At 41.5% G+C, this 15,309-nt stretch overlaps 1 protein-coding gene across 2 annotated transcripts in view; it reads right to left on the reverse strand.

The window, feature by feature from the left end:
- Positions 1 to 15,309, reverse strand: part of brms1la (BRMS1 like transcriptional repressor a) — a 49,338-nt gene that overhangs the window by 25,788 nt on the left and 8,241 nt on the right. The window contains exons 2-3 of one of the 2 annotated variants that reach the window (XM_069916810.1): positions 12,336 to 12,426; positions 9,746 to 9,873 (exon numbers count right to left, since the gene is read on the reverse strand). In XM_069916810.1, the coding sequence (XP_069772911.1) occupies positions 9,746 to 9,873; positions 12,336 to 12,426 (219 nt within the window). Of the gene's footprint in view, positions 1 to 9,730; positions 9,874 to 12,335; positions 12,427 to 15,309 lie in introns of both variants that reach the window. The other variant, XM_069916809.1, reaches the window with a different exon arrangement.

Raw genomic sequence — 15,309 nt, forward strand, 5'->3', positions numbered from 1 at the left:
AAAACATTTTTTACTTTTTTCACAGAGGCAATGACCCAATTCAAACAAATGGGGTTCTCATCCAAATGTCAGCCAGCCCTGTTGTAAAGCTGAAGGATGAAAGACCAAATGCATTCAGCCCTTCATCTCAGTATATCAGTATGTCAATGGAATCAATGGAAGAGATCAAATGATTTAGCATCAGACCTCCAAGTTGTTTCAGATTTGTGCACAGCTTCCCAGAAAAACTTCAGCTGAATTCAGGCTAATAAATGGTGCACAACTCTTTTGAAAGAAGAGCCAGATTGGCAAAATGAATCACTTCCGTAGCTACTCATGTGATTCATAAAATCAAACCACTCTACTCTACTGCTGATCAGATAGTTTGATGTGCATTCTATCTTGGGCCCAAGTTCTTTACCTCTTGACACAAGCTTCAAAATACAGGTAGTCCCTGACTTATTACCGTAATGAGAATCGAAGGATTGGTGATAACTTGGTTTGGTTGTAAGTCGGGGAATGGGGACTTTGGGTTGCTGGTAGGGAGCAGGGACTTCGGGCTGCCAGCGGGGAGTGGAGAACACTGTATACAGTACTTTTAATACAAAATATGTACTTGTACAGAAGTTTTAATAAAGATTTTTTCAAAAAGTTTTGTTCGAATGTGCAGCTGGATGCAATTCATGTAGGTCAGAAGTCGAGTACAATTAAACTGAGATGAAACTATCTTTGCTAGCTGTAATACTCACCTCTAATAAGCACACAGTGATTAAGAAAAACCACTACATTTTAAGAACACTGAAAATTTTATGCATTTTTTTGAAAATTTTAGTTATTTTATTATTACAGAAAAAAACCAATGAATAAAACATTCATCAAATATCTATATCCAATGATACAAAAAACTTTTATATTTTTTTCTCCCCAACTCCCCCTCCCACCCAAAAGTAAGAAAAAGAAAGAAAATAAAATACCTATACAATAATACTAGCATATACAATAATTAATTATTATTAAAATTTCTAATTAAGAGGAATGGATAAGGTAGAAGAGGTGGACAGAAAATTATTCATAAAATCCAGATATGGTCTCCAAATACTATAAAAAATTTCAACTCTATTCCTTAAACTACATGCAATTTTTTCCAAACATATACAATTTCACATCTCACTATACCATCTACTTAATAACACTTTATCATCTTTCCATGATATCACTACTCATTTCTTTGCAGTTGCTATTGCAATATTTTTAAAAATTTCTTGATATTTATCCAATTTCAATTTTGTATCCTGTTCATATATATCCCCAAGTAAAAATATTCTTAGATCCTTTTTTACTTTATCTTTATAATTTGTCCTAATAATACTCAATTCATTCCAAAACCTTTCCACTTTTTCACAAAACCATACTGAATGCATCTTTCATACATCAAAAACACTTATTTGAGTAATTAGAATCAAGTCCATTCAACTTGTATGGAGTATAATATAATTGATGAAGAAAATGATATTGAACCATTTGATATTTAACATTTATTGTACTCATAATACTTTCTTGACATAATTTTGACCAAATCTCCTCCTGAATTTGTATATTTACATCTTTCTCCTATCGCATTTTTGATTTATAAAGATCTTTTTTCTTTGCAGTTTTTGTAATTTTATATCCATGTTAGTAATAAATTTCTTAACAACAGATGTATCTGTTATTATATCTTCAAATTGACTTTCTTTAGGGAGTTCTCAAATCTGCTCCCAGTTTTTTTAAAATACATTTTTAATTGATAATAGGCAAAAATTGTATTATTATGTTTATATTAAACTTTTAATTGATCAAAAGTTTTTTTTAAATCCTAAAAAACTCTTATATTCTCTCTATTGAAATAAATATTGCATTCTTGGAAAAGTATTCATTTTAACACAATTCACTCATCCTATTAATATTATTGGTAAATCTTTCCATCTTTTCAAATCCTCTTCCAATTTTTTTTAAACAATGGCAAATAATTTAACAAACAAATTATTTATATTTATATTAATTTTAATTCCTAAATATTTGATTGTTTCATTTTGCCATTTAAATTTTGTCAATCTTTTACATTGAGAGTAATCCATATCCACCATGGGCATCACTTCACTTTTATCAACATTAACTTTATAACCTGATACTAACCCATATTCTTTTAATCTCTCATTCAACTTATTTAAAGGTATTTCTGGTTTCGCTAAATATACTATAACATCATCAGCAAATAAACTAATTTTATGTTCCTTATTACCTATTTCAAATCCTTTAATTTCATTATCAATTCTAATTACTTCTGCCAATGGCTCAATCACTGATGCAAATAAAAAGGGTGACAATGGACATCTCTTTTATGCATTCTTGAAGCTACCTTTTTAAAAACTACTGAACTGAAAAAAAACCAATTATTTACTGTTACATTTTTTTAAATTATCACACAAGGTTCTTTAAGTTTATTGAAATACCATACATATCTGAGAAATGAAATATGACATCACTATGACAATTTATCTGAAAAATACTAAATAGCCACAACTGAAAAACACAAACTTTCTTAAATATTACATTCATTCTCAGTAGTATTCAATTATCTCAAATTGGAATTTTCCTCTTAGGATTCCCCTTTGGACTATGGACCTACCACAGAAAGGATAGGAGATGCCTGATAGGGTGGTGGTTTGTAAGGTGAAAGATTCTATGGACAGTATTGATGGTATCTTTCTACTACAGTAAAATTGTAATCTCGAATTCAAACAATCAGCAGCCTCAAGCAACTGGTAAAAAAAACTGTGGAAATAGGTAAAATATTGGTGTGCCTCACCATTATTTTGCCTCACCGTTAGTTCTCCAATCATGCAACCTCAACCAACCAGAAAATTCACTTATCTACCAATCCCCATAGGTGCTGGATACCTAGTGTTTTACTACATCTTGAAGTTCCTGCTTATAGGTAGCGTAACCTCAGAAACATACAAGAAAGAGATCATTGATGCCTGTTAGGCTGTTAGTTTTGATCCAGGTTTCAGGCTTTGATCTTCAAATACCCTTTTCCTCAATTAACTAGTTTGGCCCCTGAAATTTGGGGAGTAATCCAGATTTTCCAGAATATTGCCATTAACGTTAATTATGAGGGTAATCACAGCAGATCAGTAGAAAACCTTCAGCATTCTAATGTTGAATGAAAGCCCCATCCTCTCATGCGAGTCATTGATGGCTTGAACCCAATTTGACACAGGCATAGTGGGAATGATCTTCACCCTATGATACATCCAAAAAAGTGCAGGAAACATTTCAACTTCACTAAAAACTTTGAATCTATCAATCTTGATAAACCGTGGTATATCCTCCTCAAATTTCACTGCCCAAGGAATCACTTCCATTTCAAGTTTGTCTGATGATGGCACACCAGTCAGGATCCTATTAAGTTTACAACAAAGCCAATACCTTACTGCCATATTTTTCCAATCTTTGCTGTAATGAAGTATGTCATTCCGATAAACTTCTCGAAGAAGAGGAAATCACCAGATATATTTGTTAATTGTGCAACCTCCAAGGTTGACACTTTAAACCCATCCAAACCTCAGCAGTCAAACTGTAGTATGCAGATGAATCAGACATTTGCACGCAATATGAAAATATTGGAGCAATAGTAATATAATTTACAGAAAATGTCATATTGGTCACCAAATATTTTTTTCTCAAACTGAATCCCTGGAATGGAGATGCTCACTGGATCTGATTTTGCTTAACACAACAAAAAAATTACTTCTTCAATGATGTGCTCAGACCTACAAGTCCAAACTTGCTAAAATGTGCCTGAGACTCAAAATTAGCAAGATTCAAAACAGTGCTTCGGCCTGGCGAGATTCAATGGGATCATGCAGATGGGCCAGAACAAATCCTGCCCACAAAACAGCTGAGGAAATCTTTTGACAGTAAAACCATGCCACTATCTTTGTCATCTTCAAAGCTATTGTGGCGCAACCCGTTAGGCAGGCGAACTGCCCCCGCTTGTAACACACGCGGTGGGGCAGCCGGCCAAAATGGCGCCATCGGGGTTTTCCCCTTCAACCTCGGCACCGGGCTCAGAAGCCCGCGTTTGGGGACCCACTTGACGCCCTGGTGACGTCAGCGCCCCCAGCGCGGTTCTCAGCCAGGTCCCGGAGGCTGGGAGTATAAGGCCAGCCAGGCAGCCTGCAATAAATCAGTTCTGCTCACTGAGCTCAACCCGTCTGGTTGTGTGTTATTTCAGTTAGCAGTGTAGCTGCCGCTACAATTGGTAACCCCACAGGTTCAAATGCCTTTGAACCCAACATAAGCGACCCTTCGATCAGTGCTATAGCCGTCAAGCTCTCTGACTTCTGGGTGAAGGAGCTGGAGACCTGGTTCAGCCACGCAGAGGCTCAGTTTCACCTCCGCCAAATTTCATCAGACACAACCAGGTTCTACCATGTGGTCCTGGCTCTGGACCAGGCCAACGCCAAACGTGTGTTGCACCTCGTTCAACACCCACCCGCGGAAGATAAATACGGGACCATCAAGCAGGTGCTCACCAGCTCCCTCGGACTATCCAGGTGCCAGCGTACCACTCGGATGCTGCATCTCGACGCCTTGGGGGACAGGTCCCCGATTGAACTAATGGACGAGATGCTCGCACTCATGGGCGATCACACCAACTGCCCACTTTTTGAGCGCATCTTTCTCGACCATCTGCCTGAGGACATCCAGCCGCTACTGGCCCAAGAGAGCTTTGCTGACCTGAGGAAGGTTGCTCAGAAGGCTCAAGAGATATGGCTCAAGCGATTCCCGAAGGGCTCAGCAGTCCAGCAGGTCGTGAGTCACGGGCATGACCACCCCAAACCTTCCTCTAGCGCTGCATTAGAACACCCGGTCCCTACAGGGGCCACAAAGAGCAAAACCAGAGATGACATCTGCTCCGGGCCTCTGCTTCTAAAACCAATGCTGGGGAGCCAAGGCTCGGAAGTGTCGTCAGCCCTGCTCATTCCAGGGAAACGAGCAGGCCAGCCGCTGTTAATGGCTGCGGCGGCTGGCCAGGGACAAAATCTTCTCCATCTGCGGGACTCAGTCAGCGGCCGACTTTTCCTCGTCAACACTGGGGCCCAGATCAGCGTCCAGGAAATAGGTAAAATAGCCATCGAGTCCAGGAACTGGCCTTGAGGACCTCCCCTCCGTGCAGCCAATGCATCGGAGATCCGGACATATGGAGACAAGACCGCCCACTTCCAGATTGGCCGGCAAAAGTTCTCGTGGATTTTCACCCTCTCGCCCCTTCCGACTGCCATCCTGGGTGCCGACTTCCTCCTTGCTCACAGACTCTTGGTTGACATTCAAGATAGGCGCCTGGTAGATGCCCGTACCTTCCAGGCCGTACGCCTCAACGCTTCCCGCACAGAGCAGCCGCAGATGGCCACGATCAGCATGCCCAAGGATGAGTTCCAGCGTAGACTGGACGAGTTTCCGGCCCTCCTCAAGCCACAGTTCTCTACTGCCTCACTGCGCCACGGGGTGTTCCATCACATCCCCACCCAAGGCACGCCGGCTCCCGTCTGATAAGCTCCAGGTGGTGAAGGAAGAGTTTTTGCATCTGCTGGAGATGGGGATTATTCAGCGCTCCGACAGCCCTTTGGCCTCACCGCTCCACCTGGTCCCGAAAGCCTCTGGCAGCTGGCGCCCCCGCGGAGACGACCGGCGGTTCAACGAGGCGACAGTTCCTGACCGTTACTTGATCCCTCACATCCAGGACTTTACGGCCAACCTGCATGGCGCGAGGGTATTCTCCAAGGTTGACCTGGTGCGTGGGTATCACCAAATCCTGGTGCACCCCGAGGACATCCCCAAGACGGCCATAATCACCCCCTTTGGCTTTTACAAACTCCTTCGCATGCAGTTCGGGCTCAAGAACGCAGCCCAGACCTTCCAGCGCCTTATGGACTCAGTGGGCAGGGACTTAGATTTCGTCTTGATTTACTTGGACGACATCCTTGTTGCCAGCAGGAATCAGGTGCAACTCAAGGTCCATCTGCGCAACTTCTTCTCCCGACTAGCTGAGTTCAGTCTCACGATCAACCCAGCCAAGTGCCAGTTCGGGAAAGAGTCCATGCAGTTCCTGAGCCATACCATCACGGCCGAAGGAAGCCACGCCCGCCGCTATGAAGGTCGCCGCAATCAAGGAGTTCCCATCCCCGGATAACCTCAAGGGGCTGCAGGAGTTCGCGGGTATGTTCAACTTCTATTATCGTTTCATCATGCAGCCGCTCTTCGCCTTCATGGCAGCCAAACACAAAACGCTTGCCTGGACTCGAGGCCTGCAGGGCATTCGAGGCCATGAAGGATGTCCTCGCGAAGGCTACCATGCTTGCCCACCCACACACCGACCTGCATATGGTGCTCTCCGTCGATGCCTCTGCCATAGCCATCGGCCCCGTCCTGGAGCAGCAAGTGAATGGACAGTGGAAGCCACTGGCATTCTTTAGCCAGCTTGTTCGCCCACCAGACCGCAAGTATAGTGCCTTCGACCGTGAGTTATTGGGCATGTACCAGGTGGTGCGGCATTTCCGTCATTTCTCAGAGGGAAGGACTTTTACCATCTTTACCGACCACAAACCCCTCACTCAGGCGCTCACCATGGCAAAGGATCCTTGGTAGGCCTGCCAGCAGCATCACTTCTCCTTCGTGTTGGAGTTTACCACTGACATTCGGCACAAGACGAGGAAGGACAACATGGTCGCCAATGCACTCTCACGACCGACCATCTGCATGCTGACACCCGGCCTTGACTTCGACCAGCTCGCCCGGGACCAGAAGTCCGACAAGGAGACGTAAGCCTTCAGGACTGCCATCATGGGCCTGCAGTTCCTGGACCTCCCGGCTCCTAGCGGTGAGGGCACCCTCCTGTGTGATGTCTCCATGGGCACCCCGCAGCCAGTGGTTGCCAGCAGTGACACATGCAAATCTTCCACCATATCCATGACCTTTCGCACCTTCCATCAGGTCCACAGTACATATGGTGGCAGAGCATTTCGTCTGGCATGGGCTACAGAAGCAGATTGCGGGCTGGGTCAGAACCTGCGCCCATTGCCAGCTTTCCAAGGTGCACAGGCACACCAGAGCGCCCGTACAGGAGATCGAGCACGTCCGGGAACAGTTCAGCCACATTCACGTGGACATTCTCAGGCCCTTACCCATTTCCCGGGGTAACCGTTAGCTTTTCATGGTGGTGGACTGCACCATTCGTTGGCCCGAGGCGATCCCGATGCCAGACGCCTCCACGGACTTCTGCTCCCGAGCACTGTTGCACGGTTGAGTCGCCCGGTTCGGCGTCCCGAATCACCTCACCAGCGATCAGGGCGCCCAGTTCAACTCTGCACAGCTCGCCAACAGGCTAGAGATCGAGCTACACCACTGCCTATCACCCATAGCCAATGGGTTGGTCGAGCGACTACACCGCCACCTTAAGTCGGCACTTATGGCCCACCTCACCGGTCCCGACTGTGTGGACAAACTGCCTTGGGAGCACCTGGGCATCCGTTCGACACCCAAAGAAGATCTACAGGCGTCATCAGCTGAGCTGGTCTATGCCGCACCGCTAGCACTACGCGGTGAGTTCGTCAACGCACCTCACAAACCCCAGCGGTCACTGCATGAACTACTCCCCCATCTCCAGGCCCAGTTGGGCTCCTTCGCACCCCCACCGCTTCCCAGACACGACACACGAGCCTCTTACATCCCCAGCAAGCTGCATTCCATGGAATACATTTTTATTCGGCGAGGCCCGTCTATGGCACCTCTGCAGAGGCCTTACAAAGGGCCGTACAAAGTCGTCCAGCTTTCAGGGTCCACGTTCACACTGGACATTGGCGGTAGGAGGGAACTGTTTACGGTGGACAGGCTAAAGACAGCACACCTCGACCCCATCGAACCAGTAGTTGTGGCTCAGCCCAAGAACCGAGGCCGCCCAACTAAAAAGGACACCGGCGCTGGTTCTGGGGGAAGGGGGTTGTGTGGTGGCACGCCATTAGGCAGGCGAACCGGCCCCGCTTGTAACACACGCGGCGGGGCAGCCGGCCAAAATGGCGTCGTCGGGGGTTTCCCCTTCGACCTCGGCACCGGACTCAGAAGCCCGCGTTTGGGGATCCACGTGATGCTCTGGTGACGTCAGCGCCCCCAGCGCAGTTCTCAGCCAGGTCTGGGCTGGGAGTGCCAGGCAGCCTGCAATCAATCAGTTCTGCTCACTGAGCTCAACCTGCCTGGTTGTGTGTTATTTCAGTTAGCAATGTAGCTGCCGCTACACTATCAAACTTTTGGAACATTTATGATCGCTTCTGATGACCATTCAAAAACCTTTAATTTTATGCTTTAGATAATTTTGAAAATATATATCCTAAAGCACAAAAAAACTTAAACCATGTAACTGAGCTTATTCTTGCCTTTCTCATTTCAACCTGTAACATATCCCTTGAAATGAATGCACTTGTGCATCCTGTTCCATAGGTAGCCTGCCAATTTTCCAGCATTAACACCACTGAATTTAAAAAGGCTGTCCCAACTGAAATCAGCATATTCAAGGCACAAGTGAATCTCATGATAAAGTTATACTTATTGTTTGTTAATGTAGTTTATGTACAGGTGTAGCTATAGAAGCCTTTGGAAGACGACACAAAAGAGTCTGGAAAAACAACCAACTGAAAAACCTCACAAAGATTAGCGTATACAGAGCCGTTGTCATAACCACACTCCTGTTCGGCTCCGAATCATGGGTCCTCTACCAGCATCACCTACGGCTCCTAGAATGCTTCCACCAGCGTTGTCTCCGCTCCATCCTCAACATTTATTGGAGCGAATTCATCTCCAACATCGAAGTACTCGAGATGGCAGAGGCCGACAGCATCGAATCCACACTACTGAAGATCCAACTGCACTGGGTAGGTCACATCTCCAGAATGGAGGACCATCGCCTTCCCAAGATCGTGTTATGTGGCGAGCTCTCCACTGGCTACCGAGACAGAGGTGCACCAAAGAAGAGGTACAAGGACTGCCTAAAGAAATCTCTTGGTGCCTGCCACATTGGGCTGATATCGCCTCCAACCGTGCTTCTTGGCGCCTCACAGTTCGGCGGGCAGCAACCTCCTTTGAAGAAGACCGCACAGCCCACCTCACTGACAAAAGACAAAGGAGGAAAAACCCAACACCCAACCCCAACCCACCAATTTTCCCTTGCAACCGCTGCAACCGTGTCTGCCTGTCCCGCATCGGACTTGTCAGCCACCAACGAGCCTGCAGCTGACGTGGACATTACCCCTCCATAAATCTTTGTCCGCGAACCCAAGCCAAAGAGAGAAAAAAGAGAGCTATAGAAAGCAATAATTTCAGTGCATTTGTACATTGTATGTATAACAATAATCTCTCATCACCACCATCAATCCATATTCAAACATTAAAGTTCTTTCATGTGTGTACAGTAAAAGCTGCTGGTTTATCACAAAACTACCAATTTATCAGCAAGTTTTGATCCAAAAGTACAATGTGAATATTAAAAAGAAGCAATTTAACTTTGCTTTAAGTATAAGCTATACATAACTGGTGTGATATGTGTAAAACTACTAAGTCAATGATGTTTAGAAATCAATTTTGCAAATCACCAAATTTACAGGATATAAATACTACAAATCACTACCAGCCACCATTCACAATAAAAATTACTTACTGAAACAATTTTTACCTGCAACTTTTGTTCGTATTTGCATGTTCTCTTGCAATGTTGCTAAAGGTTCCAAATATTCAGCAGCCTTTCCTGCTATAACTTCCTCCAGCTTTGCTTCCACTTGGCTTAATCTCTCTCTGTATAATCTAGAAATAAAAGCAGTTTTCAGTTATTATCACTCATTAATAATTGGATTTAGCCAATTTAAATGCGCCCCAAAGCTTGGCAGATCATATATATTCAAAGAGATGATGTTGGCAACAATAAATGAAGCTCATCGTAAATAATTCAGTGCACCTTATGTTCTAATTTAGATGATATTTAAGAATAAATAGACTAAAATTTACAATTGTTGGTTAATGTGTTTCAAATAAATTGGTTCTGCACTATTAGCAGGATAAAATTAATTTTTTTTGTGAAGGTGACAAAAGAAATTGATGAGGGTAGAGTGGTGGATGTGGTGCATATGGATTTTAGTAAGGCATTTGACATGGTTTCCCATGGTAGGATCATTCAGAAAATCATTAGGCATGGGATTCATGGAACTTTGGCTACGTAGATTCAGAATTAGCTTGGCAGCAGATTGAAGCTATTCTGCCTGCAGATCAGTTTTCTGCAGGGATCCTTTCTGGGACACCTGTTCTTCATGATTTTCATCAATGACTTGGATGAAAAACTAGAAGGATGAGTCAGTAAGCTTGCAGATGTTACAGAAGTTAGAGTTGTTGTGGATAGTTAGGAGGATTGTCACAGCTTACAACAGGATATAAGCAGGATACCGAGTTGGCGGAGAAGTGGCAGATGGAGTTCAACCTGGATAATTGTGAAATGATGCACTTTGAAAGATCAAATGTGAAGGTGGGGTATGTGGTTGATGGCAGGAATCTCAACAGTGTGGAGAAACAAAGGGATCTTGGGATTCAGTCATGGGGTTAGATTCAAGGGGGAACTGGAGGAAACTATTCCCTATATCAGATGCGTGTAAACCTACAAGATATAGATTTACTGTAAGAGGAAAGAGATTTGGAGGTGACCCAAAGGGAACATTTTTTACCTGGACAGTGGCAAGCATCTGGAACACACTGGCTGGTGAAAGCACAATCAATGATGATATTTCAGGAATACCTTGACTTGCATTTCAATTGCCTGGGAAAAGTAGTCGATGGGCCAAGTATGAAAACATTGAATTAGGTCCCACTGGAAGACACAGTGATTCTAATGGCCAGTTTCCATGCTGTGTGACACTACAAGTAATTGTAGTGACACCCAAATCCTTCCCACTGTTGACAAGGCACAAGTCAAGATTGAATAGAATATTTGCTACTTGGAGGCATTGAGTACAGCTCCAGCAATTCTCAAAAAGGTCAACTCCATACAAAGCAAAGTATTTCCCTTGGTTGCTACCCTTTCTATCATTAAACAATAATTAATTTCATCATATCGTTAAACAATAATTAATTTAATCACAGGAGCATCAAACTTATAATATCTACAAAATGGATTGTAGGTATTAATTGCACCAAGATAATAAATATTGGCCTTGCTAATAACGTGAAACAAAAAAAAACCAGTAATTGAAATTTAGCCAATTAATTTTACATCCAAGACAAAGGTTTTTCCTGATGCAATGATACCTATTTTTTTAAAGGAATATGAGACAAAGCAGATGTATGGAATTCATTCAGCATCAAATGGAATAAGAGGCTCCCAACAGTGATTGAAAATTGGGTAATGAAATACTTCCTGACTTTCCCCCCAATGATTGTTCTTTACACACTTTAATTTGTAGTCTGTTGCCTGGTTCATCAAGTCATCCTGGCTCACTAAATGCTGTTCGAAATATTTCAGTTACAAGTTAGATAATGATTGTAGTAAAGATTAAAACTCAAATGGGCATAGGGTAGCAGGAAACAATTTTTACTGCTGCAGGCTTTGATAAAATGATGATCGGCCAATTCAAATGGAGATTTCTTGAAATCCAATCCAGTATTGATCATTCAGAAAAATTACACTTGTGAGAATGCTTCATCTTGAATGAGAAATGTTTCAGCATGTAAAGCAAAATACAAATAGAGCATCATGGCAAAAATGTTTGCAGGACACTAAATAGAATTTTAAATGGTGGTCAGAACTGATAGAAACTTAGCATTAGAAATTTCATAATCAGGAAGCCTTGACTACAAACATTAGAGGCTCATACAAGTGAGACAACCTTGATCAATTCTGCAGTATTATTTTATAATTTGAGGATTCTGAGATTAGAACTACCAAAACAGTTGAATACAAAATTGACAAACACCTGTTAAAATCCAATGTGCTTTATCATATGTAAGCAAGTAGAAAATATTTTACAGAAGAAATGGTAATAATTTTGAAAGATGACCTTTAGTGTTATAAGCAGGTCATAAAAACTGGAGCTCATATCTTGTCGTGAGGGAATTTCCTGGCTCTCCATACCAATTTGCTTTCTGTACATTATAGGAATAGTATTAAATCTAAACAATTCTAATTACTTGACACTAGAAACAATACCAAATAACTTGGAAATTTTATCCTGTGGTTATGTTCAAAAGGAATAAATATATTGGAAAATATAAATCAGACTTACTGTTCTTTTAGATCAGTAAACTGTTTCTCCAGATTGGACATTTCATCTAAGCACTCTGTCCTTCTCCTTTCACAATCTTCATCGTCCATTTCTGTGAGACATTAATATTACTATCTTAGAAACAGAAACAGATGTGACAGAGAATGATTAGATATCAGATTTTCACCTGCAAGATTCAAATCAAGCTTGAAGATGACCATCTCATTTACATGTTCACATTAAACATCTAATATGAAACAAATGAACACAAATCTACTCCAGTACTAAAGTTAGGATCATCTCAACTGGCATTAAAGTGGCTATTGCCCTTTGAAAATTATAAACAAAATGACAATCATTTAATGTACTCTAAATGTGGATTTGTTAATGTTACTTTACTCACTGTAGCCTAGTCTTTTTGTTTTCTATCAGAAACTTCAAATAGTACATGCTGATGGAGCTCTGGTAGAACGTTAAAGGTCATGTGTAAAAATGGTCTCAAAGAAGCACATTAGCATCAGCTGAAAAATAATAAATCTAATGGGTTCTCCTCCTGAAGTGCAGGCACTTTGCATGGCCTATGGCTGATTTGAGGTGAATCCTAACCTGGGTGTACACACGCAAAGCAACAGCACCCAACCACATACCCGGTCAGGTGTTGTGCAGCCCAGCTGACAGACATCTTCAACATCTCACTAAAGCAGCCCATTGTACTCGCAGGATTCAAAACAGCCATCATCATCCTGGTGCCTAAGTAATTGGACTAAATGACTACCTCTCAGTGGCACCAACTTCTACGATCATGAATTGTTTTGAGTGACTAGTAATGGAATCAAATCCCATCATCTTGACAACATTGGACTCATTCCAGTTTGCATACGATCCAAACAAATCCACAGATAATACTATAGCATTGACTCTCCACTCCATCTTGAGCCAACTAGAGAATGATGCATCATATGCAACCCTATTCATTCACTTCAACTTAAGGTTCAATACAATTATACCCAGAGACTGGCAAATAAACAGCCCTTTCTGCAACTGGATTCTGCATTTCTTGGCAGAAAGACCAGTCAATCCAGGTTGCCAGCAAAATCTTAAGTCCCACTGAGCAGTGGCGCACCTCAGGGCTGCATGCTCAGGTCACTGTTGTTCTCGCTGCTGACTCATGCCGGTGCTGCCAGATTTAGTTCAAACAGAATAATCAAGTTTGTCTATGATACAACAGCAGTTGGCCGCATTGTCAGCAATGATAAGTTGGCTTACAGAGAGGAGTCTGGGAGGCTCATAAAATGGTACAAGAACAACAACCAGAGTCTCAACATAGACCAGACAAAGGAGACAATTGTGGATTTCAGGAGGATAAAGGTAAACCACTCTTTTTTTGAATATATTTAAAAATTTTCCATACATGTAGTAATCAAGAATATAATACTACACATTCCAAAAATAAACTAGAAATTACATACATGATGCTAGTTACACAACCTCCCAAACCCCCATCCCTCAAAATAACCAATATAAAAACAATATAGTTATATAAAATAGAAGAGAAAGAAAACTAACAGGACTGTATGTAGGAATGTCGCCCAACACGCTTAAAAAAATAATGAACATAATTCAGAAGAGATTCTCACAGGACCATAGGCATGGGAAGGAAAGTTTTACAAATTTAAACCTAATATTTGGGTACATGTGCACCAAATTTGTAAAAAGATAGGATATTTATTTCTCAAACTATATGTAATTTTTTTCCAAAGGAATACAACCTTGAGTTTCTGCATTCGATTTTACCATACCCAAACATATCTGATTTCCAAGTAACTGCAATACATTTCCTTGCCATCGCTAATGCAACTTTAACAAATTCCTATTTATAATTTTAATTTAGGTCTTGTTCCTTCAATATTTCCCAATAGAAATAAATGTGAATTTTGTTGAAATATGACACCTGTAATTTGTTCCCAAAAAAATTCCATAAATTCACCCAAAAAAGTCTTACCTTCGGACAAGATCAAGTTGAATGCATAAAAATTCCTACATCTTCACCACACCTACAACATTGGTGTGATAAATTTGATTTCAATCTATTCAATTTCTGTAGTGTAAAATATAATTGATGGAAAAAAATTATACTGAACTAATCTATATCTTACATTAATAGTATTAGTCATACAATCCCTACATAGATCTGCCCATCTTTGTTCATCAATTACAATGTTCAAATCTAATTCCCATCTGTCTGGATTTATGAACTCCAGGCTTAAGAGTTCCTACTTGCAATAAAGAGTATATAATAGATGTAAATTTCTTTACAATTCCTCTCCTAATAAGAAGTTCTACTTCAGTACAACTAGGTTACAACATGGTTGGTCCTAACTTATCCCTCAAATATGCTCTTAATTGAAAATAACAAAAAAGTGTTTTGAGTTATTCCATATTTATTTCTCAGTTGCTCAAATGGCATTAATTGTCCCCTTTCATAACAATCTTAAAACATTTATAATCCCATTACAAAAATTTCCTATTTGATTAATATATGGAACAAGGTAAATGTTAAAATGGGAATGAGGAATTATGAGATACCTAAAATACCATTGACTCAAAATAGACTTATTCCCTTTACAATGAACAACCGACTTTTTAATACTTGGTCTAGCAAAGAAATTAGGAGAATAATGGATGGTTTTGAATGGAGAAATTTAAACCCATCTGAGCAAATGAAAAATAAATATGGGATACAAAATAATACAATATTTTATTATCAAATAAAGTCATATTTGCAGGATAAATTGGGTCAACAATGTTATTGGCTGAAAGGAGTGAAATAGAAAGTTTGATTTGTAATAAATCTATTAAGAAGTTTATTTCTGCTGGTATACACTATTGCAAAAGGGAATACGAATCTAGACTAGTGATTCCCAAAGCAGGTGGTGAGGGAAAAGGGGGCAGTTAGGGAAAAGGGGGCATTTTGAACCTTCAGACTTGTTATTAT

Source organism: Narcine bancroftii, chromosome 2 (assembly GCF_036971445.1).
Source record: "Narcine bancroftii isolate sNarBan1 chromosome 2, sNarBan1.hap1, whole genome shotgun sequence".
In the NCBI taxonomy this organism is placed as follows: Eukaryota; Metazoa; Chordata; class Chondrichthyes; order Torpediniformes; family Narcinidae; genus Narcine; species Narcine bancroftii.